The sequence below is a fragment of the Physeter macrocephalus genome, chromosome 2 (genome assembly GCF_002837175.3).
Source record: "Physeter macrocephalus isolate SW-GA chromosome 2, ASM283717v5, whole genome shotgun sequence".
Lineage (NCBI taxonomy): Eukaryota > Metazoa > Chordata > Mammalia > Artiodactyla > Physeteridae > Physeter > Physeter macrocephalus.
Window position 1 is genome coordinate 10,007,534 of NC_041215.1, and position 25,912 is coordinate 10,033,445.

General features: G+C 38.6%; 1 protein-coding gene across 1 annotated transcript in view; it reads right to left on the reverse strand.

Moving 5' to 3' along the window:
• CANX (calnexin) overlaps positions 1-25,912 on the reverse strand; it is a 31,417-nt gene that overhangs the window by 3,996 nt on the left and 1,509 nt on the right. Inside the window, exons 2-14 of the mRNA XM_007112653.4 lie at positions 11,531-11,707; positions 11,185-11,258; positions 10,675-10,733; positions 10,064-10,205; positions 9,543-9,624; positions 8,845-9,037; positions 7,233-7,422; positions 4,454-4,567; positions 3,992-4,148; positions 2,652-2,867; positions 1,411-1,530; positions 383-509; positions 121-200 (exon numbers count right to left, since the gene is read on the reverse strand). Of these exons, the coding sequence (XP_007112715.1) occupies positions 121-200; positions 383-509; positions 1,411-1,530; positions 2,652-2,867; positions 3,992-4,148; positions 4,454-4,567; positions 7,233-7,422; positions 8,845-9,037; positions 9,543-9,624; positions 10,064-10,205; positions 10,675-10,733; positions 11,185-11,258; positions 11,531-11,704 (1,728 nt within the window). The 5' untranslated portion in view covers positions 11,705-11,707. The remainder of the gene's footprint in view (positions 1-120; positions 201-382; positions 510-1,410; positions 1,531-2,651; positions 2,868-3,991; positions 4,149-4,453; positions 4,568-7,232; positions 7,423-8,844; positions 9,038-9,542; positions 9,625-10,063; positions 10,206-10,674; positions 10,734-11,184; positions 11,259-11,530; positions 11,708-25,912) is intronic.

Genomic DNA, 25,912 nt, shown 5'->3' on the forward strand with positions numbered 1-25,912 from the left:
TGTAATGGAATTTTTACTGCCACAGCCATTGAAAATTACCGTATGAAAATACTCTCTGCTTAAAAGTACCTTCACTGAGTTGCGTGAAACATTAAGATATACTCTCCACCTTTCTATTACCTCTGCTTTAGGTTTCCTATCTTCCTCCTCTTGACTGACAGTGCCACCATCTTCTTCAACATCACTTTTTTGCTTCTCTTCTAAGACAGAAGACAAAGTAAAACAACTGAGCAAAATCTTATACTTGTTTTTGGAAAGAAAATCAGCATTAGAACACACCTCTAGAGTCTGAAACAATCTTGACAGTAACTTGCTTATAAGGGTTTGAAACATCGTCTTAGGATGTTGGTTTAAAGCAGATATTTTGGGGTCTACTTCTTACCAAGTTTCTCTTCACCTTCCTCCTCCTCATCTCCCTTTTCCTTTTCCTCTTCCTTTTCTTCTTCGTCCTCCTTCACATCTGGTTGAGGAGCATCAGTCTTCTTGTACTCCACAGGACTGGCCTGTTTCTGAAATATCCCCCCAAAGCATGACAGTTTTGTTCACATTTTATGTATTACGTTACCATATAATTACCGAAGGCCTATGAGCAAAGTTCTGTACAAAGGTTATATGCTGGGGTAGATACAAAGAAATGCGTAAGATGGAATTCCTGCTTGAGAGCTTCCTCTTCAGTGAGCATGTGTATAGTTCAAGGTAGAAGGAACAGTAGAAGCAAAGGGGTCAGGCAGGAATGTGCAAGTCTAACTAGTCAAAGGTGACTGAGGTACAGATATGGAGAATAGTGGTGGGGGATAAGGCTGGAAAGGAAGATTGGGGATCAGGTTACAAAACATCTTGAATGCACGGTGAAGCATAATCCTCATTTAGTAGAAGTAGAGGGCCTTAACAAAATTTTCTTTTTTTTGATTGCATATAACAAAGGCTAAAGATTAAGGCTGTATCAGCCCTACATGTGTTTTGCTGGGGAAGGGAGGGTAGGGATGCTGAGGGAAAAATGGATAATGAGAAATCAAAGACTGAATTATAAAGTATATGAATAGAAACAGCTATGCCAGAAGGAAAAGCTAGTTTGTGCCCAGATGGCTCGGTTTTATATCTCTAAGTTGTTTTTTTTCTTTTCTTTCAGAAAGCTTCTGCCAAATGTGAAGGAGAGTAATACAGTAGGCTAATACTATTAGAAACCGAGGGGCTAACAATCCTACTTCCATCTGGGCACAATAAATGGCCACTGAAAGTAGTGAACATGGTTTCAGAAGTCAACACCAAATGTGGCCCAGTCACTACTGAGTTGCTACAAAGAAAAACCTCAGGCAATGTATCTTAGTTATTTTTAACAATGTAAGAGTGAATCAAAATAAAAAAACAAAACAAAAACAAAAAAAACCCCAAAACAACAACAACTCATACCTTTCCAGAACAGCAGAAGAGGATGACAAGAAATACAGGCAGAGCTACAGTCAAAATGTAGACCACCCAGAGCCATGGGCGCTCCTCGGCTGCCTCAATCATCTGTCCCACTACACCTGGCTGAAAAACAAGACAGGACTCATTTCAAGTTTTGGCTTTTGACACTAAATATAGGCTGTACTGTCCCACTGTTCAATTATCGCATGGCACTACTCAGGCACCTTTTTCAGAGGATTCAAGCCTAGATGTTCACACAATGTAAAAAGGAAATAAGAGAAAAACTTCGATTTTCCTGCTCTCGTTATCATCAAGGGGATTTCCCCTTCCTAGGAGTGAAAGCTGGCTTCTTAATCACCTACAAAGGTTTCCTTAACCTCAGGGACCAGTGAATGAAGAATTTCTTCATCTCAATGTCTCTCCAATTCCCATCTTGGCCTTATGACCAATTACTTGAAAATTCCATTTATTGGGTAAACCAAGATTCAGTATTTAAGAGTGCATGCATTAACATATACCCTAAATGGCAATTTTTTTCTTTTTTTGCAGTACGCGGGCCTCTCACTGTTGTGGCCTCTCCCGTTGTGGAGCACAGGCTCCGGACGCGCAGGATCAGCGGCCATGGCTCACGGGCCCAGCTGCTCCGCGGCACGTGGGATCTTCCTGGACCGGGCATGAACCCGTGTCCCCTGCATCAGCAGGCGGACTCTCAACCACTGCGCCACCAGGGAAGCCCCTAAATGGCAAATTTTGTTAAATATCTTTAAAAAAATTTTTTTTAATTGGAGTATAGTTGATTTACAATGTTATGTTAGTTTCTGCTGTACAGCAAAGTGAGTTAATTATACATATATCCACTCTTTTTAGAGTCTATTCCCATATAAGTCATTACAGAATAGAATTGAATAGAGTTCCCTGTGCAAGACAGTAGGTTCTTATTGGATATCTATTTTATACATTAGTAGTGTGTATATGTCAATCTCTGTTAAATGTATCTTAACACATTTAAAAAAAAAATACCCCACACGTACCACAAATACAGACTCTAAAGCCATTATATTAGTCTAATGAAATCATGTCCAAAGCCCCAGTATTTTGTCTTTAGCAGACAAAGGTCACACTTTCTATGCCAACATCCCCAAATAAGGGAAAAGACAAATCTTAGAAGATAGCTTTTCACAAAAGAAGCAATTAGTTACCTATAATAAAACACATAAATGCACAAGAAACAAGCAAGCACAAACCTCAGCAGCCCCGTCCGCAGCTTTCTTCAGACCCCATCCATCATTGGCCCAATCGTCAACTACTCTTCGATCACCAGAAACAATAAAGTTGTCAAAAAAAATGTCTGAGGTCATAGACCACAGTTCTAAACCAATAGCACTAAAAGGAGTCATCTTGAAAGGCTCCAGATCTTCAAAGAAATCTGGATTTGGTATTTTCCGGGGTTTCCAGATTCCCTAGAGAAAAATATTTTTAAAAATCATTTCAGATAATGATCACCACAAATTTATGGTGAACCTAAATAAGAAGATGAATTCTGCATTACCTGCGAGTTAAGTGCTGACTTTGTAAAACTTAAGTAACAGGAAGAAAACAATAAATGCTACTGATGCCTCTAAGACATCTGGACTCCCAACTACTTTCAATTTCATCCATGACCTTGATCCAAACACCTTGCTCTACCTGGCACATTCCAACAGCCTCCACTCTTATCAACTAACTGCTGGTAGGAGTGGGAGCATAAATCAGTACAGACTCCTTCAGTGGTGATTTAAAATGTACACAATCTTCAACCAGATATTTCACCTCAGATAACTACCTAGAGAAATAGTTACCACATATACTCAGACATTTACAAGGAAAATTACTGCAGCAAGGACTCTAAAAGCAAAAATGGCAATTCACCTAAATGGCCATCAACAAAACAGCTAAAGGGCAATTTTTAACTTATCTTATTGATTGCACAAGTACATTTAAAAACGGAAAAGTATATACATAGTGGATACATAGAGATACAGACCTACACCTTACATTCTGAAGTGTGACAGAGTAGAAATTAATGATTTTAAATAATTTGACTAGAACAGAAACAGAAGTGAGACCAGGGTCTGAGTTGTTACATGTCCATAGTAAACTTGAAGCTTTAAAAAATATCACCACCTGTATTACCATCTCATTTGAGCCTCAAAGTCTTTTTATAGTTGAAGATACTGAGGTCAAGCCATGAGCTGACTTGTGTTCCCTGACTTGTGGTCAGGGAACCAACTCCCATCATAATCCTCTATCCACCCTACCACAGAGATTGCCAAGTTGGTTCCACATGGCAGCAGGGTGCCCAAACCACAAGTTTTCCATTTTTTGTTTGCTTTTAAACACAAGTTACAAAGCAATTATGAAAGTTCTTTCTAGTTTCTAGGTTTACATTTTCAACACTTAACACGTAAGTTCTCTCTCAATTTTGAAGTTTACTTTGTTTTCAATTCAATAGTTTGAATACAGGGGATCAACCTGGCAGCCTCACTACAGACAAAACTTCTATCTGAACACAAAGAGATCTATGAAACCACAGAGAGGTACAAACCTGGTAGTTAGGATTGTCAATCATGGGCGGCTTCCATTTGCCCTTATAATTAGGGTTGTCAATCATAGGTCGCTGCCAGACACCACACCCAGGAGCCGACTCACACTTAGGATTGGCAATCTGAGGAGCCTCCCATTCTCCATCCATATCTTCATCCCTGTGGAGATACAAACAAACTACAAATGGGTTCTGTGATGCAGGACTGTGAAAAGCTGCCCCAGGGCTTCCCTGAAATCCTGCAGAAATACTTTCACAATGTCGTACTACAGAGCATCATCTTGTTTCCACATTTCCAGTAGTAAGGGTTTTTCATGACAGATGCGTTTAAAAAAGGAGATGAAAATGTAATCAATTTAGTTTGTTGAGCTCTACACTTAAGTTTGAGCAGTTAGCTGTATTTAAGTATTAACTTTTACTTCAATAAAAAAGCAGGCAAATTCAAAAGTTAACTAAAGCTCATACCAATCCTCTGGCTTCTCTGCATCTGGATCAGGTACATATTCAGGCTCATCATCTAACCAGCCTTCAGGCTTTGTGGCTTCTTCATCTGGAATCTTAGCAGGGGCATCTTCATCCCTTAAACACAAAAGAAAAAGCCAATTACTGACAACATTGGCCAGAGAATCACAATGTGGTCCCACTTTGTGAATCTTAAACAGGGCAATCTAAAAATATGTAGGCCTTAATCAAAAAACTTAAAATAGTTCCTCCTAGAAATATCTAAAATCATATACAAGGGCCTAGTATGCAGAATATATAAAGAACTCTTACAATCTAATAATAAAAAGACAACAATTTAAAAACCAGCAAAGGATCTGAACAGACATTTCTTCAGACATAGAAATGCCCAATAAGCACATGAAAATATGTTCAACATCATTAGCCATCAGGGAAATGCAAATCAAAACCACAATAAGATACCACTTCATACCCAGAAAGATGGCTATAATAAAAAAACTGATAAAACTAAGTACTGGCAAGGATGTGGAGAAAATGAAACCCTCATACATTGATTGTGAGAAAGCAAAATGGTACAGCCACTTTGGAAAACAGTTTGGCAGTCCCTCAAAAAGTTAAACATCATTACCATATGACCCAACAATTCCACTCCTAGGAATATACCCAAGAGAAATGAAAATGTATATTCACCCAAAAACCTATACATGAATGTTTATAGCAGCATTATTCATAACCGTAGCCAAAATAGGGAAACACCCTAAAATGTCAATCAAATAAGGAATGGATACATAAAATGTGGTATTATTCACACAATGGAACAGTCTTCAGTCATAAAAAGGAATGAAGTACTGATCCATGCTTCAACATGGATGAGTCTTAAAAACATTATGCTGAGCAAAAGAAGATAGACACAAAGGACCACATATTATATTATTCTATATCCAGAATGGGCAAATCCACAGAGACAGAAGGCAGATTAGTGGTTGCCAGGGGCGGGTGGAAGGGAGAAATAGGGAGTAACTGCTTCATGGGTATGGGCTTCTTTTTGGGTGATAAAAATTTTCTGGAATTAGACAGTGGTGATGGTTGCATAACACTGCGAACATACTATAAAACCACTGAACTGTACACTTTAAAGGGTGGATTTTAGCATGTGAATTATGATTCAAACAGTTACTCTTAAAAGTTCATCAAGAAGTACCTAGGGCTTCCCTGGTGGCGCAGTGGTTGAGTGAGCCATGGCTGCTGAGCCTGCGCGTCCGGAGCCTGTGCTCCGCAACAGGAGAGGCCACAACAGTGAGAGGCCCGCGTACCACAAAAAAAAAAAAAAAAAAGAAGTACCTAATTTCAAAGCTTTATGCAGTTACTGTTAGAGCCACTTTAGCTGGTAAGCAGAGACATCTTGTATTCTTGGTCAGGATTATGCTTGTTTTTGAACTTTGCTAGTTTTAAAATCGTGTGAGAGGGCTTCCCTGGTGGCGCAGTGGTTGAGTCCGCCTGCCGACGCAGGGGACACGGGGTCGTGCCCCAGTCTGGGAAGATCCCACATGCCGCGGAACGGCTGGGCCCATGAGCCATGGCTGCTGAGCCTGCGCGTCCGGAGCCTGTGCTCCACAGCGGGAGAGGCCACAGCAGTGAGAGGCCCACGTACCGCAAAAAAAAAAAAAAAATTGTGTGAGAACTTAAACTTGTATATCATTCAGCTGATCTTTCAAGCTGAACATTCACTTCTCCACCCCCAAAATAAAACAGCTAGTTAAGGAATACAATACTGAACAAGGCTGAGTCGAAATCTAATGTTCAACAAATATACAAATAAACTCACCCATTACACCAGTGCAGCATAAAAGTATCAACTAGAATTTAACTGTGAAGCCTAAGAGGACACTTACAAGTGGAAGATCAGTTTTATCACTTCTCTTTGTTCACTTCCTGACATTTCCAAAAGTCACCATACCAGAGTTCAAAGATGGTCACATACAAGAGTACAACCCACCTGTTTTCTTACCACTCTCCAATTTGCACCTTATGTAAATGGCTACTCAATTTCCCTCACACATGTTAAGCTCACTCCTATTCCTCTACTTTTGCACATGATATTCTCCTTCAACCAGGGAATACCATTTCCCATCTTCACCAGTTAGTTAACTCTTGCCCACTTTCAGTTCTCAATTTGATTTGCCCAACTCCAAGAAACTACTGAAGTTAGGTATACCTGGTGCTCTGGTCACAAGTAACACATATTAGACCATGCATGCCAACTCACCCCATGCATGCCAACTTCAAGTGCCTGTCTCACAACTAGATTGGGAGTTGTGTAGGCAGCTGGTGTGATTGTGGTTTTGTACTCCAGTGCCCAACACAGAGCAGAGATCTCCTGAGTATTGTTTAAACAGGAAAAAAGTTATTTTTCAAATTAAAATTTAAAATTTTAGGACTCCAGCTTTAAATGTGAATTCATAGAAGCATTGCAAAGTCCAGGCCAAAAGACCCGAGGTTCTACCACAAACCAACTGTGTCACCACAGGCAAACTCTATCATCAGTTTCAGCATTTGGTGGCTTGTAAAATGGTATGAGGCAGCCCAGATGATCACGATGGCCCTAGTGATCACTAGGTGGTCACTACTATTTTCAGCTATAGTAGTCTATATTTTTTCCTAACATTTAGACTGCATCACAGATTATCCAAATTATCAGATTTCAACCACCATTCAGTTGTTCAAGCCAAATGGAATGTATGAAATGCTCCACTGCATTCAAAGACAGGTCCCAAAGACTCACCAGTCATCTGGTTTGACAGCATCAGGATCTGGTATTTTTGGTCTTTCATCCCAATCTTCAGGCTTCCGGTCTTCTGGGTCCTCAATTTCACGTGAAGGATTTACAGGAGGAGTCATGTCATTTAACAGATTCCCACTGTTTACAACAGACTGGTCCACTAATATTTCAAAACTATTATCTGGATTCAAGACTGAAAAAATTAAATGCAATTTTAAAAAGTTAATTAGCCACTCATTCCCAAGCTCTCTTTACCACAACACAATCATATTTCTAACAGAAAGCAGAAACATGGAGTAAAGACCTTGGGCATTAGAACATGGTCATGGAGCCTTAGGCAAGTTAGCATGCTTTTTCCTTATCTGTAAGTCGTAAATGTTAGTTCTTCAGGTTTTTAGGAATTAAAACAAATGACAGGTAAAATTTTTACACACCAAAAGATTCCATGTATGAACATTAAAAACATCAAAAAAAACCAAAGGTACATAAACTAATGCAATATTGGTTTAACACAAATGGTTACACACCAGTCAACAGGCAAAAAAGTTTATTTATTATAACTGTCCCCCAACAGAAAAGGCCCATTTCCTCATTTTTTGAGTTGGTATTACCACTATGTTGCCAAAATTTCAAATTACACAAAATTTCAATTACATGTGGTTTATTAAACCACATGTCTACTCAGGTGGTACTTTTGGAATCCAGTGAAGAATGCAAACATAATTTTAAATCCATAAAGGTATCTTAAGTGTGAATTACGCTAAAGCCTGGATCCTACGTCTAAATGCCTAATAGGCAACTGACTAGGTCACAGCACATCCAGAATACTATGGAAAATGACAGAGTACTATGCTGCTATCCTCAATGACAATGAAGGTTATCAATGTTATCAATGATATCTACTCTCACAGAAAGATTCTCATGCTTTTGTAAAGAGAAAAAGTGAAATATAGCACACTTAACTTTTAATAAAAATTACATGTGTCTATACATATATACATGTTTATTCACATATAGCCAAATACATATCAGAGTGTTGATATTTCAGATAATTTTAAATGTCTTCTTTTGCTTTCTTTTTCCTTTTAAATTCCTATGCTGAATATATATTACTTTTGTTATAAAGAAGAAAGGTTATTGCATTCTTTAGGAAAAGAGGCATGTCTATATGTTACCTCAAAGCAGCAGGAAAAACTTCATTAAATAAAAAGACCCATTCCAATGTCCAAATGACTAAACTCAACTGTCTAGATGTTGGAGCATCCAAACAAGTTCAACTAGAAGATACTTTGAAAAAAACTGAACACATATTTCTATTGTTGTCCTATAACTTAACATCCCATCAACAAGAAAATAAACAAAGGGAGGAAATGAAGGATGAGGATCAAGCAAAGAAGCTCTTTATGGGACATACAAGCTTATTCTTAAAATTGTTTCAAACCCTAGCTCTCAATTCAACCTAAGGAAGAGACATTTTAGTGCTGAGAAATTAAGTTCTTCTCATTACTAAGGTATTAAGTCAACAGAGATTCTTATTTGCAGGCTTACAATCTTTAAATTAAATGGATGATAAATGTGTAGTGCCATAAAACCCCAAATTAATAGTTTTTCTTACTTAATGTATAAAGATGTGTTTTCTTATCAGTAAAATAGGTCTTCAGATCTGCATCTGGCCTCTTAGCATGCTTTTCTTCATATACACCCGTTTTGGGGTTTTTGTGGCGAAAGATGAAGTGCAATTTATAGTCCTCTCCACATTTATCTGGACCAAACATAATCGTATAAGGGGTCTTGTCGTGGAACTGATCCTTCAGAAACAAAAATGGATTAAGTAACTCAAAGTGTTGAAAAGCAACCTTTCAAAAGTGTGATATGTCCTCTTATAAAATCCCAAATAGTGTCCTATTAAAGGAAAAGTTTATTCATTTATGAGGTTTGTATAGATACCAGTGAAACAGAATAACCAGAAATTACTGGGAAATTTTACATGAGAATGTATGAAAGTGCTTAAAAACACAAAATAATGCATATACCTAGATAGTTACTGCTTCTTTCATAAAACAAAGAAATAAGTTTGCTAAAACTAAAAATTACACAGGACAGAAACCAAGGAAAAAACAAAACAGCTTTGAAATTTACATTTCAAATAAAAAGCATATAAAGGTCAAAGTCAATATTTCCAACCTCCAAAATATTTCAACAGCAGGAGAAACAGCCTTATTTTCACAGGTCTTAGAAAATTTTCTTTCCTGTTTTCTGAGATTCTTAAAAGGTAACTGTGGGTGGCCACATAAACAAATAGGAAGTACCTACCAGGTTGAGCTCTGGGGTTTTGGAAAGTAGTTTCACATAGGCACCACCACATTCTATTCCATTTTGGAAATTAACCTCATACCTAATTTCAGAGAGAAAGGCAGAGACCATATGACATTTTGAAAGATCTAATTTCTTAATTTATTTCCCTTTCCCCCACTTTGGTGACATGTTTTATCACAGGTCATATGTGAAGATTCCATCTTCTATTGTTACACTTACCCAATCCCCCAAAATTAAATAAGTAAAAGAAAATTAAATCTTAATGCAGATTCCCAGTAAATACTGTTTGCAAAATCCAGAAGTTCATTTGCTATCAGTAGGAAAAATAGCTGATTTATTTCAAAATAATTTACTGGGCATGAAAAAAATGTTACATTACAGGATGCTTAAATACATCCTAAAATTCCTACTGTAGCATGTAATTATTCTCATAATTTTTTTTTTTACATAGAGTAATAGTTTCATAATATGTCTTCACTCTTCCTAGAAAGGGTCTATCAAGCAAGTGTTTCACTCACTGAATAATGAGAGGCTTGGTATCAAAGATGAAGGGCTTGTTCAGTTTAGCGGAGATAGCATGATGCTTGGCTCGAGACATCAACACAAGTCCTTTATCGCCTGGAAGTTTTGTTTCCTTCATTTCATCTACCTCCCATTTTCCTGCAAGACAACAAAAAAGGTCCCACTCCCTAATTACACCTCTGAAGATCCTGAAATCGTAACAAACAAAACTCCAAGTTGTGCAAATCCATCATACTGACAAATGATTAACACGTTCCATTTACCTCTGAGGGCTGTTCTATTAATATTAAACACACATAACTGACAAATATTAGGATATGGTTTTTAAAAACCTATAGCACATTCATGCTACCAATGCCTAGAAAAGACCTTCCATTTCCAAAATACAGCACCATGGGTAATAAATTATCTTTCCATTTTATGGTGTAAAAATAAACATTAAACAGGTCTAACCCTATAAAATATAATGGAACACACAAAGAAAGCAAACTTCCAATGAAAAATCTTAAAATGTATACATACTCCTTTTAAACTAGTCTTGAGAGATACTATGGAAATACATCAAACCTCAATGTGCTATTATATCTAAATCAAATGCAACTCTCACCATCATATTTGGCAATTTCATCATCAGTGTCATCTTTCTTGGCTTTGGATAAAATCCACCTGTAAGTAAGACATACCCCTAAATTAAGATTCAAATTATAGTTGGCCTGTAAAAAGAAACAATGTAAACAATAATAAAAACAGGAACTATTCAGCTCTTCTTAGCCTACCTAACCACTCTACCTTCAACTTTTAAATGTCATTCAAGTAGTGATAATATATTGTACTCAACTCAAAAACCTTTAAGAAAAAGTACCAAACCCATGAAATAATTTCACCTTTTAAGACTCAAGAGAAAACAATTTTCTCAAAGAACAAAATACAGGGTGAAGGGAAAAGAAATGGAAGCAAGAACCACATGTTCTAAAACACTATTTTCCTAAATGGGACGAAAGATATAAAATAGTTAGACATTTCACTATATAAAATAATATCCCAAAAGGAATACACTATTCCATCTTATTTATATGATGTCTGCCTCTAAGATTTTTTTCCCCTAAGAAACACTTACCCTGACAGAGTTCCTCTGTCAAAGCAATCAGCAAAATACACTTCCCCTGTTGGAACTGGAGCTTTGTAGGTGACCTGTGTTAAATATAAAAATGAATTAAGAATTGAAATATTCAGCAACACTCTTTTCTCAGTAGGATCTATTCTCTTGGTTTGCTTTCAAACTTTCATAGCTGGCCCTCGAATTCAATCCATATAACTTATCTTTGGGACAATATACCAAAGGCTGACAGATCAATAAAAATTTTAGCAAATTTTGCTTTCCCTGTGATAAGGATCCAAAATTTACCTTCATCCTTTGATTATCTCAAGAGGCAAAATGAATAGATTCAAAGACCATTTCAAACCTTTGGAGATGGAGGAGTGCTGGTATCTGCTTTCGGTTTTGAGTCTTCTACCTCTTCAATGACATCATCAAGGTCATCCTCAATGTCAATCACATCATCATCATGTCCATCATGAGCCTGAACAAGAGCAGTTCCAACGACCAGTAACACACACAGCAACCACTTCCCTTCCATGATCTAAATATAAAAAAGGGTACAGTTAAATGTATCACCTCCTTTTAAAAATTTTGAAAGACCACTAACCCCTCTCTTATTTAAAATTAAGGCTTTCAAATCAGAACTTCATTGTATTTCATTTTACAGATAAAGAAAGTGAACCCAGAATGATAAAGCGGTTTTCCTAAAATTAGTTAAAAGATTCAATTTCAATAAAAATTTCAAAATAAAACTCAAACATAAACAGGTGTCCCCATATAGAATATCATGTTGGCTACACAAATTTAGGGTGTTCAGATACAATTTCAAACTAACTTCCTGCATTTGTAAAGAGCTCTACAATGGACAAAGCCCCTTTTACAGGTTAGTTTAAATGAGTTAAAACATTACAATGAAGTAACAGAGGAGCTAACTAGTCTCACATTAAACACTTAATTTAGATGCTGCTGCTCTTGTCCAAAGACCATCAAGTGTAGATATGTTTTTTTTGTTTGTTTGTTTGTTTGTTTTTTTGCGGTACGCGGGCCATTGTGGCCTCTGCCGTTGCGGAGCACAGGCTCCGGACGCGTAGGCTCAGCGGCCATGGCTCACGGGCCCAACCCTCTGCGGCATGTGGGATCTTCCCGGACCGGGGCACAAACCCGTGTCCCCTGCATCGGCAGGCGGACTCTCAACCACTGAGCCACCAGGGGAAGCCCTCGATATGGTTTTAAATTAGTGTTTTAAGACTCAACAAAAAAATATATTAAACCACGGACCAGCTATCTTTACCTCTTATTTTCTAAGCCTGTAAGTGCCTTATGTATTGTATTAGACTGTCATGGATGGTAGTCGGCCCTTTTCCCAAAACCCCAGATCTAAAGATATAAAAACTGAGCCACATGGATGCACAAAAAGATTTGGTAGTAGGTAGTATAGAGTTTCAATTCTCCAAGATGAAAAGAGTTCTCTCTGGAGATGGATGGAGGTGAAAGCTGCACAACGAGAATGTACTTAAAGCCACTGAACTTAATAATGGTTAAGATGGTAAGTCTTATGATAAGCGTTTTTACTACAATAAAAAAGATTTTAGGGGCTTCCCTGGTGGTGCAGTGGTTAAGAATCCGCCTGCCAATGCAGGGGACACGGGTTTGAGCCCTGGTCCAGAAGATGCCACATGCCGCGGAGCAACTAAGCCTGTGTGCCACAACTACTGAGTCTGCACTCTAGAGCCCGTGAGCCACAACTACTGAGCCTGTGTGCCACAACTACTGAAGCCCATGCGCCTAGAGCCCGTGTTCTTCAACAAGAGAAGCCACTGCAATGAGAAGCCCACGCACTACAACGAAGAGTAGCCCCTGCTTGCCGCAACTAGAGAAAGTCCGCGTGCAGCAACGAAGACCCAAAACAGCCAAAAATAAATAAATTAATTAAAAAAAATTTTTTAAAGAAAATAGCTTAATTTTTATTTTTGGTGTCTTGTAAATCAACTTATTCCAATGCTGAATTTGATGCCTAATTCCTTATAAACTCTATAATCCTTTAAAGTAACAATATGTAGAACTAGATTTTCACATATCATTTGGTGGTATTTCTTTTATTTACATATCTTGGGTCTGTTTTCACAAAATGAAAGAAGGTAAAGTTCACTGGATTCCTAAATGCTTAGCATTTACGCAGTGCAGAAAATAAAAGTGCTAAAAAAAAAGTGCTAAATAAAATCATTGATAACGTTTCCTAGGACTGGTATTAGTTTTTAGGAGAAACTCTCAATGTCAACATTCTGCTCTAGTTTCTAATATACTAGGAATATCAGTAATTTCATTTATTCACTGGAAAGGCCTCTATTCTCTACTATCAAAATAATATACAATGGCACAGCAACATTGCTTTGATTTACAACTACAAGGGATTCTCTAAAACTAAACAGGTTGATTCAACACTTTTATCTAAATCAACTCTATACAACTTCCAAGTCCTCACAGAAACAATGCTATAAATGTAGCTTATCCCTGGGTTCCCAGGGATAAGCTACAAAACCAAATTAGCCCAAAACATAGCTAAAACAATATATGAATACAATTGTTAAAACTTTTTAAAAGACAAAATGTGGTAAGCCTAGTAGTAATAAAATGAAGCAAAAAACCAGTGGATTAATCTGGACTAAGTACTGATGCTGGAACACCGCTGCTCAAGGAAAAGCTAATCAGGGAGATGAGCTAACTACTTACCTGTTAAAACGGTAAGACTGATTTTTTTTCTCAATACTTTTTAATTTGTTGATACACTGCTGTTGTGGGCTTAACTGTGCCCCCCTCCCCTAATTCACATGTTGAAGCCCTAACTCCCAATGTAATATTTGGAGATAGGACCTTTAGGGAAGTAATTAAGGTTAAAAGAGAGGGGAGCCTCCCTGGCACAAACCCAGCTGCTTTCCCCAGACCCCCGGGGGTCCAATGGCTGCAATGTACCCAAATGGAATGTTACCCCCTTAAACACCATTTTCTCTCCAGGACCACCTTGGTTTTCAGGCACTGGGTTCTGGGCAGGGGCTGTGTTTTAGGTGAAAGGGTAGCTATGGAGCCACAGTCTGATGTACATAGCTGGGGCTCAAGTTCAAATGAGCCTTTTCCCCCCCTCTGCGTCTTTCTTGACTGAAAGTGAAATGTTATCTGTGGGACATGGACTTTGGCAGGTGGGAATGATTCTGCCTTTTGAGAAGGAATCTCCAGCCTTCCAGAAACCTGCTGTGCTTTTGTCCCACAGCTTTCTGCCCCTTGTTTCTTACTAGTTTCTTGAATTATTCTTGTGGACTTTTCCTCAGGGATACATTGACCTGCAGGTTCCAATTCATATGCGGTCCCCTGCTCACCACTGGGGAATCAGCTCACTGCTGTCTAGAAATGTTGCACTGGTGAGCGGACCATGCTTCAGCAGCACTGACCTGGTCACCCTCTACTGCCATACCTTCCCCTGGGGGCTGGAACACAGAACAGGGAAGTGCAACCACTTCAGAGAGCCACCAAATTTCTGCTTGCCTGACCAGGCCTGCAGCTCCCTTCTCCTGGGTCTGACTTAGAGGAAGCCAGGATCAAGGCTCCACTGCTCATCCCACTCCCTCTCCACTGGTACTCCCAATCAAAGAACCTCAAAAATTAAACTGATGTGGATGGGGTTATGGGAATTGGGGTGGGGGGAATGAAGGGGAGAAAGCACTGTGCTTCGTTCAGCCTGATGTGAAAGGATGGTTGGTGTTTTCCTGCATTGTACCTTTTCTTACTATTTCTTTAATAAATGGGACGAGAGGGCTAAAAAATTAGGCTGGGGCCCTAATCTGATAGGCCTGGAATCTATACAAGATGAAGAGAACCAGGAGTCCGTGTGCACAGAGGTAATAAGTCCTTGTGAGAGGACACAACAAGATAGTGGCCCTCTGCAAGCCGAGGAGAAAGTCCACACCAGAAACCAACTCTGCCAATGCCCTGATCATGGACTTCCAGACTCCAGACTATGAGAAAATAAATTTCTGTTGTTTAAGCCACCTAGCCTGTGGTACTGTGACAGCAGTCCAAGCAGACTAATACAACTGTCCTTAGGTTAAGCATAATTTTATATAAGGCAGTGCTTCTGAGCATGCATCAGGGAGCTTTTTAAAACAAATCACGGGCTTCCCTGGTGGCGCAGTGGTTAAGAATCTGCCTGCCGGGGGTGGGGTAGTGGGGGTGGTGCTGGTGGGATGAACTGGGAGATTGGGATTGACATATATACACTAATATGTATAAAATGGAGAACTAATAAGAACCTGCTGTATAAAAAAATAAATTAAATTAAATTTAAAAAAAACAATCTGCCTGCCAATGCAGGGGACACAGGTTTGAGCCTTGGTCCAGGAAGATCCCACATGCCGTGGAGCAACTAGGCCAGTGCGCCACAACTACTGAGCCTGTGCTCCAGAGCCCGCGAGCCACAACTACTGAGCCTGCATACCACAACTACTGAAGCTTGCGCGCTTAGAGCCCTTGCTCCACAAAAGAAGCCACTGCAATGAGAAGCCCGTGCACCGCAACGAAGAATAACCCCACTCACCGCAACTAGAGAAAGCCCGCACGCAGCAACGAAGACCCAGCACAGCCAAAGATAAATAAATTTTAAAAAATAAAATAAAACAAAACAATGAGATACTACTATACACCTATTAACATGGCTAAGATTAAAAAAACTGGCAAGGATGTGAAGTAACGGGAACTCTCATTTCACTGCTGGTGAAAATCCAAAATAGTACAGCCACTCTGGAACACAGTTTGGCAATTTCTTACAAAGCTAACTATAGACTTACCACAGGATTCAGCAATCATGCTCACAGGTACTTGCCCAACTGATCTGAAAGCTTACAAATGCACAAAAACTCGCACACAAATGTTTATAGCAGCTTTATCCATAAGCACCCAAAACTTGAAGAAACCAAAATGTTTCTCAGTAGGGGAATGAATAAACAAACCGTAGTACACCCATACGATGGAATATTGTTCAGAAATTAAAAGATGAACTATCTAAAATGAATCACTTTGCCATACAGCAGAAATTAACACAACACTGTAAATAAACTATAAACTATACTTCAATTAAAAAAAAAATGGGGGGCTTCCCTGGTGGCGCAGTGGTTGAGAGTCCGCCTGCCGATGCACGGGACACGGGTTCGCGCCCCGGTCTGGGTAGATCCGACATGCTGCGGGGCGGCTAGGCCTGTGAGCCATGGCCGCTGAGCCCGTGCGTCCGGAGCCTGTGCTCCGCAATGGGAGAGGCCACGACAGTGACAGGCCCGCGTACCGCAAAAAAAAAAAAAGAGCTATCAAGCCAAAAATACTTGGATGAATCTTTAATGCCTATTGCTAACTAAAAGCCAGTCTGAAAAGGCGACATGCTATAGAATTCCAATTAGATCACATTCTGAAAAAGGCAAAACTCTAGATACCAAAAACAAACAAAAAAAGTCAGTGGTTGTCAGAGGTTTAGGGGAGGGGGTCAGGTTGAATAGATAAGCACAGGGGACTTTCTTAGGCAGTGAAACCATTCTGTATGATGCTATAATTATGGATACATGACACCATCTTTCAAATCCCATAAAACTTTATAGCACAAAGAATGAAACTTCATGTATGAAAAAAAATTTCTTTAATATATTTTTTAAACTATTTATTTTTGGCTACACTGGGTCTTCGTTGCTGCGTGCAGGCTTTCTCTAGTTGCAGAGAGGGAGGTTACTCTTTGTTGCAGTGCTCAGGCTTCTCATTGTGGCGGCTTCTCTTGTGTGGAGCATGGGCCCTAGGTGTGCAGGCTTCAGTAGTTGTGGCACGCAGGCTCAGTAGTTGTGGCTTGTGGGCTCTAGAGCACAGGCTCAGCAGTTGTGGCACACAGGCTTAGTTGCTCCATGGCATGTGGGATCTTCCCGGACCAGGGCTCGAACCTGTAGTCCCCTGCATTGGCAGGTGGATCCTTAACCACTGCGCCACCAGGGAAGCCCCATGTATGAAAATTTTTAAAAATCATCAAAGAGGTTGAGTGATCCAAGGATAGCACACAGGATGTGACAAAACAATCTAACTGTATTACAAATATACAAAACAACCTCACTGAATGGGGTGGAGGGAAAAGATGTTAACTTAAGTAACTCTGGAAATGAGTGCAGTCTGTAAAACCAGACTGTACAAAAGCACTGTTCAAGTTGAGTACGTTGTTTCACATGAATATACAGGTTAACAATTCGGTTACTGCTATATATGTATATCAGAATTTAACAACTAAATAAATGGACTGTGGGAGCCACTTTCAGTGTTAGGTGTGTGAATTTTACAGATAAGCAAGGAAAGGAGGCTAAAATAATCCTCATGGTAATGGGCAAGAAAGACTATAGTATGAATTCATGTTTATCTTAATATACAGAGGGTTACACAGAGAAGTATTTATAGATATGTGCATATATACCAGTTAGTATACACACATATATTGCCTTGCTCTGTCAACTAAGAGGGCATACAAGAAACTGCTACACCCCAGTAGCAATAAATACACCTAGTAGCAAGGATCTTGGTTTCCAATATCATCTCCAATAAAAGGAAACAGTGTTCCTTGGCTGATTCTAGGATTAGGGCAGGAAATATAGAAGAGGAGCCTGGAGCATCTTTTAGTGCCAGAAAGAGAAGTGTTCAAAACAAAAACAAAACACCCACAGTGATGGGGGCTAGGTCAAAGGAACACAAGAAAAAGCAATGGCCAAAGCTGGAACAATATAAACAACAAAATAAGTGGTACTGGATTATACCTCAAAGTATAAAATAAATGTCCATGAATCTATACAATACAAATATATTACTGAGTAAATAAATAAATGAGGAAGAGACAAATTTCCCACGAAGAAATATTCCAAGTAACGGAGGTAGATACTCCACTGTCAAGGAGGTGGAACATAACCCCCGACTCCTTACGTGTGGGCTACACAGTGATATTGATATCCTTCCAAAGAGCACAGTATGGAAAGGGGGAAAAACAAGACCTTTACAGTGGAGAAACCTAGCAAACACTACCTCAGCCAGGTGATCAAAGTCAACATCCAAAGTAATAGGTCATGTTGATAGTATGTACCCTTGATACAATGTGATGAAAACAGTACTTTAACCTCTGTGGTCTTCTTCCCAAAAATCCATATTCCCTCTCATCATGAGAAAAACATCAAAGAAACCCCAATAGACGGACATGCTAGAAAATAACCTGACCAGTAGTCCTCAAAATATGTCAAGGTCATCAGAAAACAAAGAAAATCTAAAAAACTGTCACAGCCAAGAGGAGCTTAAGGAGACATGATGACTAAATGTAATGTGGTATCATGCAACAGAAAAAGGGCAGCAAGTAAAAACAAAGGAAATCTGAATTAAATATGGGCTTTAGTTGGTAATTATTTATCAATATTGGTTCATTAATTATAATAAATGTACTATACTAATGTTAAGTTGTTAATAATGGAGAAACTGGGTATGGGTTATATGGGAATACTCTGTACTATCTTTATAATCTTTTTGTAGATCTAAAACTATTCTGTAAAAATTAGTTTATTTCTTTTTAAAAAGATGTTCCATTATTATGCACCAAATGTGATTGATTTGCCAAAAACCAGTTATTGGCAGAATCAGAATCAGAGGCCAAGTCTCCTGTCTCCCAATAACTTACTTGGTAATTTTATACTGGTTTTGTCTTAGAAACACAAAATGATTTTTCACATTTTAGTGTCTAAAAAGATTTCAGAAGCTTTTTTCTCCCTTTAAAACCCTTCATTTGCGGACTTCCTTGGTGGCACATTGGTTAAGACTCCATGCTCCCAATGCAGGGGGCCCAGGTTCAATCCCTGGTCAGGGAACTAGATCCCACATGCATGCCACAACTAAGAGTTCTCATGCCACAACTAAGGAGCCCACATGCTGCACATAAGACCCGGCACAACCAAATAAAAATAAATAAATATTTTTTTTAAAAAATCTCGGCTTCCCTGGTGGCACAGTGGTTGAGAATCTGCCTGCTAATGCAGGGGACACAGGTTCGAGCCCTGGTCTGGGAAGATCCCACATGCTGCGGAGCAACTGGGCCCGTGAGCCACAATTACTGAGCCTGTGCGTCTGGAGCCTGTGCTCCGCAACAAGAGAGGCCGCGACAGTGAGAAGCCCGCGCACCGCGATGAAGAGTGGCCCCCGCTTGCCACAACTAGAGAAAGCCCTCGCAGAGAAACGAAGACCCAACACAGCCATAAATAAATTAATTAATTAATTAAAAATAAATAAATTAATTAATTAATTTTAAAAATCTCTTCATTTGTCTTAACATTTACAGACTCCTAAGCAGAGAGCGTATTTCTCTGTTGTCACCCACTATTTCTAAGATTATCAATAGGAAATATGTAAGAAGTAGCTCAACAACAAAGCAATAATGCTTTTAAAAAACAAATAGCACATCTCCCCCACCCCCAACTTGCCCAAAGCCACAGAGCAAGTGATTCCTGGATCCAGAATGCTCAGGAATAAAAGTGAATAAAGAAATTAGGTACCTTTAAACTGAGTAACTTTCCAGCAGTAAATAAACATTTACCACATTTTCTAAGTCTCTTCTACTTCACAGTTCACGCTCACTAAGCTACATTAGCTCTTCTAGTACAAGATTTCTCATATTCTTGAATGCCATTATAGCAGTTTCTCCCATACTTTTACTTTCTGCTTGAAAGCCATCATTTTCTTGGAGCACTTCATTTCCTAGTTTTCTTCCAAGAGCCATTTTCTCGCTATAATTTTTTTTATCATTGCAAGACTGTTACTCTACAGCAGTGCCCCTTTGAGCTAGGGTGCAAATGCTGGGTGGATGTCTAACTCATGACTAAGCTACTCAGTGCCACAAACTGTCTCACAGTAGGCCCATTTAAATTCCTGTCTTGGCCAAATTACAAATTACTTACAGGCACAGACCTCCAGGAGAGCCAGCAATTAAAAATAAAAACCACGAACAAGAAAATCTTTTAATATTTATGAGTTTACTGAAGTGAACTTTTCTTAAAAATACCTTAAGTTATATGTAAATGTGAGTTTTGTGTGGCTTTATCTTACGATATCCCTTAACTAGAGCAAAGGCTGAGTCAATAAAACCAATACTATGAGGGCCAACACTATATAGTCCAAGTTCTGATTTCTGTTGATCCAGAACTTGATCTACAAATAAAACTTACAATTTCTAGGTTCTAGAGAAGTGAACAGACTGCACTTCCTTCAAATACTCAAAAATAAATCTCTCAACTGGACTCATCTTTTTTTTTGGCCGCACTGCACAGCTTGCAGGACCTTTGTTCCTGCACCACGGATCGAACCCAGGCCCCAGCAGTGAAGCACCGAATCCTAACCACTGGACCACCAGTGAATTCTCTCAACTGGACTTTTAATAAATGCTGGGTGGCAGAGTTCAAGACTGTTTTCTGGCAGTCACAAGACTGAACAGTTGGAATTCTGCATTACAAAGGGTTAAAGGAGAATATATCTGATGCCCATCAGAAAACCCAGCACATGTTACAAACTAAATGAATGTTTGCTGATACTGGTCAATTCCTTGAGTGTCAACTAGTTACCAAGGGTTAAAAAAAAAAAAAAAAAAAGTCTCTGACCTTCAGGATCAACCTATACAGGGTGTCCTTAAAGTCTGGAAACATAAAAAGTATTTGCCCATGTTTTCAGAGTTTATGAATATTCTGTAGTATTAGTTCTATTAATCAAATGTTAGGGGTTTTGGGGGGATAATATCAAAATAAACTCATAACCTTTTATCTAACTAGGAGAAAATGCACATAGGTATGTTAGTACTACTTAACGTTCTAGCTTGAGTATTTTCCTTCTATTAAAAAAAAGTCAAAAAAGTAAAAATTTCAAAAATGAATTAGTGTCATGATAAAATTGCACATAACTATGTACACACAAGGGCATATAAAACCTGGAGAAATCTGAATAAGGTTTGTAGACTGTACCAGTGCAATTTTTTCCTAGTTTTGATATTTTACAATAGTTATCTATCTATACTACTATTGGGGGAAGCTGGGTGATGGGTACAAGAGACCTCTCTGTACTATTTTGCAACTTTCTGTGGGTCTATAATTATTTCAAAATTAAAAGCTTCTTTTAAAAAATTACTGGATCAGTATAGATGGTTCTTTAGACTTGATCAAAGTTGTCTAGAAAACAGCTTTAAATTCTAAAGCATAGAAGTACAGAGGAAGACTCAGAAATGAGGTGGATTAGAAATATGAACCTCTTACTCCCTTCCTTCCAGTTAATAAGTGTTTTGTTTTTAGTAATAAAATATAATTATCAACCTATATCCAAGTCAGAAGCTCTACCCCCTGGGATCACATAGACAAATGTAAACAAAGCCAAGAAAACAGGAGCTAAACATATGCACATTTGTAATATACATTTATAAATAATATAAATGATTTCTGACTTGCTTCTCAGTTTCCCAAGGACAGAGCAAACAGCCCAGTTCTCAAAATCTGAGTCAGAAGGATTCTTCAAGAAAAACTAATCTACTCACTTTTAATGTTTCAGTTCACTCTTTTAACTTTTCAAAGAGTGAATTTATCTTGAATTCTAGAGATGGAAGTTTTCTATTTTAAAAACTGATGATTCAGAAAATGAACTCCTTATACAAAAGGCAGTATGGTGTATATGATGGTGTAAACTGTCAAGTCAGAGAAAGCTGGGTTCTAGTCTTTCCTGATCCTCTTTGTGGTCTTGGTCAGCTTATTGAATTTCCATGAGTCTTTTTTCCCTATTTTATAATGTAGCTAGTAGTATTAGTGGCTTGAAGGCTTGCTGTGAAAATATAAAAAGATAATACAAAGTCTATCAGAGTCCAGTACTTCATAGGAGTTCCCACATGGTTTGTTCTTTGATACAAAATTAGTACAACCACAGTGAATACATTTTCAATTCCCAGAATGGGCCAAAAGGTGTAACTGTGCGCATATACCTCCTATATTTCAACAAAGCTGAATGATTTTATGTAACAAGAAACACTAGCTTTCCTCTGATTATATTCTATGATTTCCTCTTTAACTCTTCCTTGCAACAGTGTATATACAATTACAGCATTTGGACAGGGAAATACCCGTTTACCTGTGATTTTCTTTTTTCCTGCTCTGCCACCAATTTTCCTTACGAATTCTCCCAAATTTAACTTATTTTTGGTTAATGATAATTCTGTTCTCAGCACACATTCTAAAAAAAGTCCCTATTATTTTACTATACACATTTAATAATGTACATGAGACTTCAACTGAACACAAAATATTCTATTTAACGGAAACAGACACATTCTGCATTGAATTTTAACAAATCCAAAATTGATCAACTTTAGGAATGGGCAAACGCTAAAGAAATATTACATTTGTCACCTCTCATTGGCAGTCTTTACGCTCAGTAAGGGTCCATTCAGAAAAAAAATCTTTAAAACAAAGAGAGGCTCAAATTATTTTAAAATTAAATTTAAACTTTAATATTTTCAAGTTAGTCTAATTTTTTTGTATCTATTTTCTTAAAAGATATCGGTCTACAGTTTTCTTATGAAGTCTTTAACTGGTTTTGGTATCAGGGTAACATTGGCCTCATCGAATGAGTTGGAAAGTGCTCTCTCTTGTATTTTTGGACGAGTTTGTGAAGGACTAGTGTTAATTCTTCCCTAAGTATTTGGTAGAATTCACCAATGAAGCCATTTGGTTCTGGGCTTTCCTTTGTGAGACTTTGTTTCTTAAAAGTAGTTAGGAAATTTCATCTCTAATTCCTTGAATCCATGAGAAATTAGAAAGAGGAACAGAAGGAATCCCACAGAATGGATTATTTGCCTCTTAAGAGAGCTGAGGAAGTTCCTTTCTATTCCTAGTTTGTTGAGTGCTTCTATCATGAAAGGGTGTTGCACTTTATCAACTGCAATGATCATGCGGTTTTTGTCCTTTATTAATGCAGTATATTACATTCTTTATTATAGTTTGGTGAAACAACCTTACATTTCTGGGATAAATCCCACTTGGTTGTGGTGTATAATTTTTTTTTTAATTTTTAAATTTTATTTATTTACTTTTGGCTGCATTGGGTCTTCGTTGCTGCACGTGGGCTTTTTCTAGTTGCAGCAAGTGGAGGCTACTCTTTGTTGCAGTGCGCAGGCTTCTCATTGCAGTGGCTTCTCGTTGCAGAGCACAGGCTCTAGTTGCTCGGGTTTCAGCAGTTGTGGCACTCAGGCTCAGTAGTTGTGGCACAGACTTATTTGCTCCGCAGCATGTGGGATCCTCCCAGACCAGGGCTCGAACCCGTGTCCCCTGCATTGGCAGGCAGATTCTTAACCACTGCGCCACCAGGGAAGCCCTATAATTCTATATGTTGCTGGATCCCATTTGCTAGCATTCTGAGGATTTTTGCATCTATTTTCTTAAGGGATACTGTTCTATGTTTTTCTTTTCCTGTGAATTCAGTCTGGTTTTGGTATCATGGTAACACTGGCTTCATAGAATGAGTTGGGAAGTGTTCTCTCTTCTATTTTTTAGAAGAGTTTGTGAAGGACTGGTGTTAAAACCATTTGGTTTGGGGCTTTCCTTTGTGGAATTTTACCTCTTAAAAGCAGTTAGGAAATTTCACCTCTAATTCCTTTGATCTATGAGAAATTAGAAAGAACAGGAGAAGTGGTCTAGCTGGTGTTCTAGGTTTCGGGGGGGGGGGATATTTTTATTTTTTCGGCTATGCCGCATGGCTTGTGGGATCTTAGTTCCCCAACCAGGGATCGAACCCCGGCCCCCTGCAGTGGAAGCGCCGAGTCCTAACCACTCGACTGCCAGGGAATTCCCAAAAGTGATTTTTTTTAAAAGGCAGTGTGTAATAAAAAATGAGGCAGTCTTTCTTTCATGTAGGCTATCCATTCATCTATTAATATGCCCTTTTATTTTATTTTTTAAATATTTATTTATTTATTTATTTTGGCTGCTCCAGGTCTTAGTTGCAGCACGCAGAATCTTCGCTGCGGCATGCAGGATCTTTTAGTTGCGGCATGCATGTGGGATCTAGTTCCCTAACCAGGGATCAAACCCGGGCTCCCTGCATTGGGAGCACAGAGTCTTAACCACTGGACCACCACGGAAGTCCCAATATACCCTTTAAAAATGTTAAGTCTTACCTTAGGTTGTCTAATTTAGCCCTCGGAAGAACCCCAGGAAGTTTTATCATCCCCATGTGACACACAACAAAACTAAGGCTAAGAAAAGTTACATAAGCTGTCCAAGGTCACAGTTAGACATAGAATAGTGTTATGAGCAGGAACTCAGAAGTCACAATCCCTAATCGGCTACTTAATAACTTCAGTGCCTCAGTTTCTTCATCTCTAAAATGAGAATAACAACACTATGTACTTCTTAGGATTGTTATATAAACAAAATGCATGTTAAGTGTTTATGTCAGTACTTGGCTTACAGTAAATGCGACATTAGCAGTGATTTCTACTATTACTAGGTATTGCCCAGTGACACCATTTAAGTTTTGATGGTTCTAAAACCCTAAGTTTTAAGGCAATAAGAAATGTGAAGTCTTAGAATGAAAAGGAACCACTTAAAAGGAATTTGATTCCAGTCACAGATAACCATTTTAATACTACTACTTTCTGTCCCTCTGATATTACTACATGTGCATCTAGTCAAAATATAGAAGCACTTGAAGGGGGGAAAAGTACATAAAATTCAAAGTGGTCTCTATTGTAAATGATCATCCACTTAAAAACAGATATATACTACTGCTTAGTTTACAGTTTTGAATTTTGCTTTTCACTGACAGGAACATTAAAATTATTCTTCCATAGCACTTTCCTTTCTCCTATAAACTAAGTTGGTTTAAGATGTGGATATGCAAAACGTTGCTGAAGATTCTAAATTATTTAAAAAACAAAATTCTCCAAATAATTTTCCCAGCTCACAGTTAAGCTTAATTTAAAGGCACATCTGTTTTAGTTAACAAAGCATTCAACCTGCACTTTACTGACAAAGTTCTACGGTAAGCTATATAGGTTATAACTATGTTCAGGCACTTTTATTATTTCCTAGGAGTTGTTATGAGCTGCCAATTCTTCTATTTGCACAGTTCATTATGCCATTCAAAGTAATTTCATGTTCACCATCTTATTTGTCCCTCCTGGTAAGGTATCCAGGGCACTCTTCATTCCCATTTTAAAGAGGTGGAAACCAATGTACTTCATTAAGCTAGTTACCATGCTGGGCCTGGAATTCAAGTCTCTTGAGCCTGCATTTAAGCTTACCAGCTGTCACTTCATCCCCTTAAGCTATCTCTCAGGGCAAAGTGAACTCTGTAACTGAAAGGATGCAAGAGCATGATTGCCAAAACTGCAGCAACAACTTCCGTCAAAACGTTTACCCCTCGAGGTCCTTGAAAGATAATGTGCTAGTTGAAACTGCTGAGTTAAGATAGTAAGGTAGGGAGGGATGCTAACACCCATTATCAGATAGGTCAGAAAATTTGTTTGTTGTGCGACACATTTACTCCAATACAAAGTTCATTGTGGCCATCTCATAATCCAGTTCCTCCGCTTATTTGCTTGTGTACCCTGGGTGGTGAACAGAACTCCTCACACCATCTTTTACCTCCGCTCTAACTATAGCAAATGTACAATTCAGCAGTGATT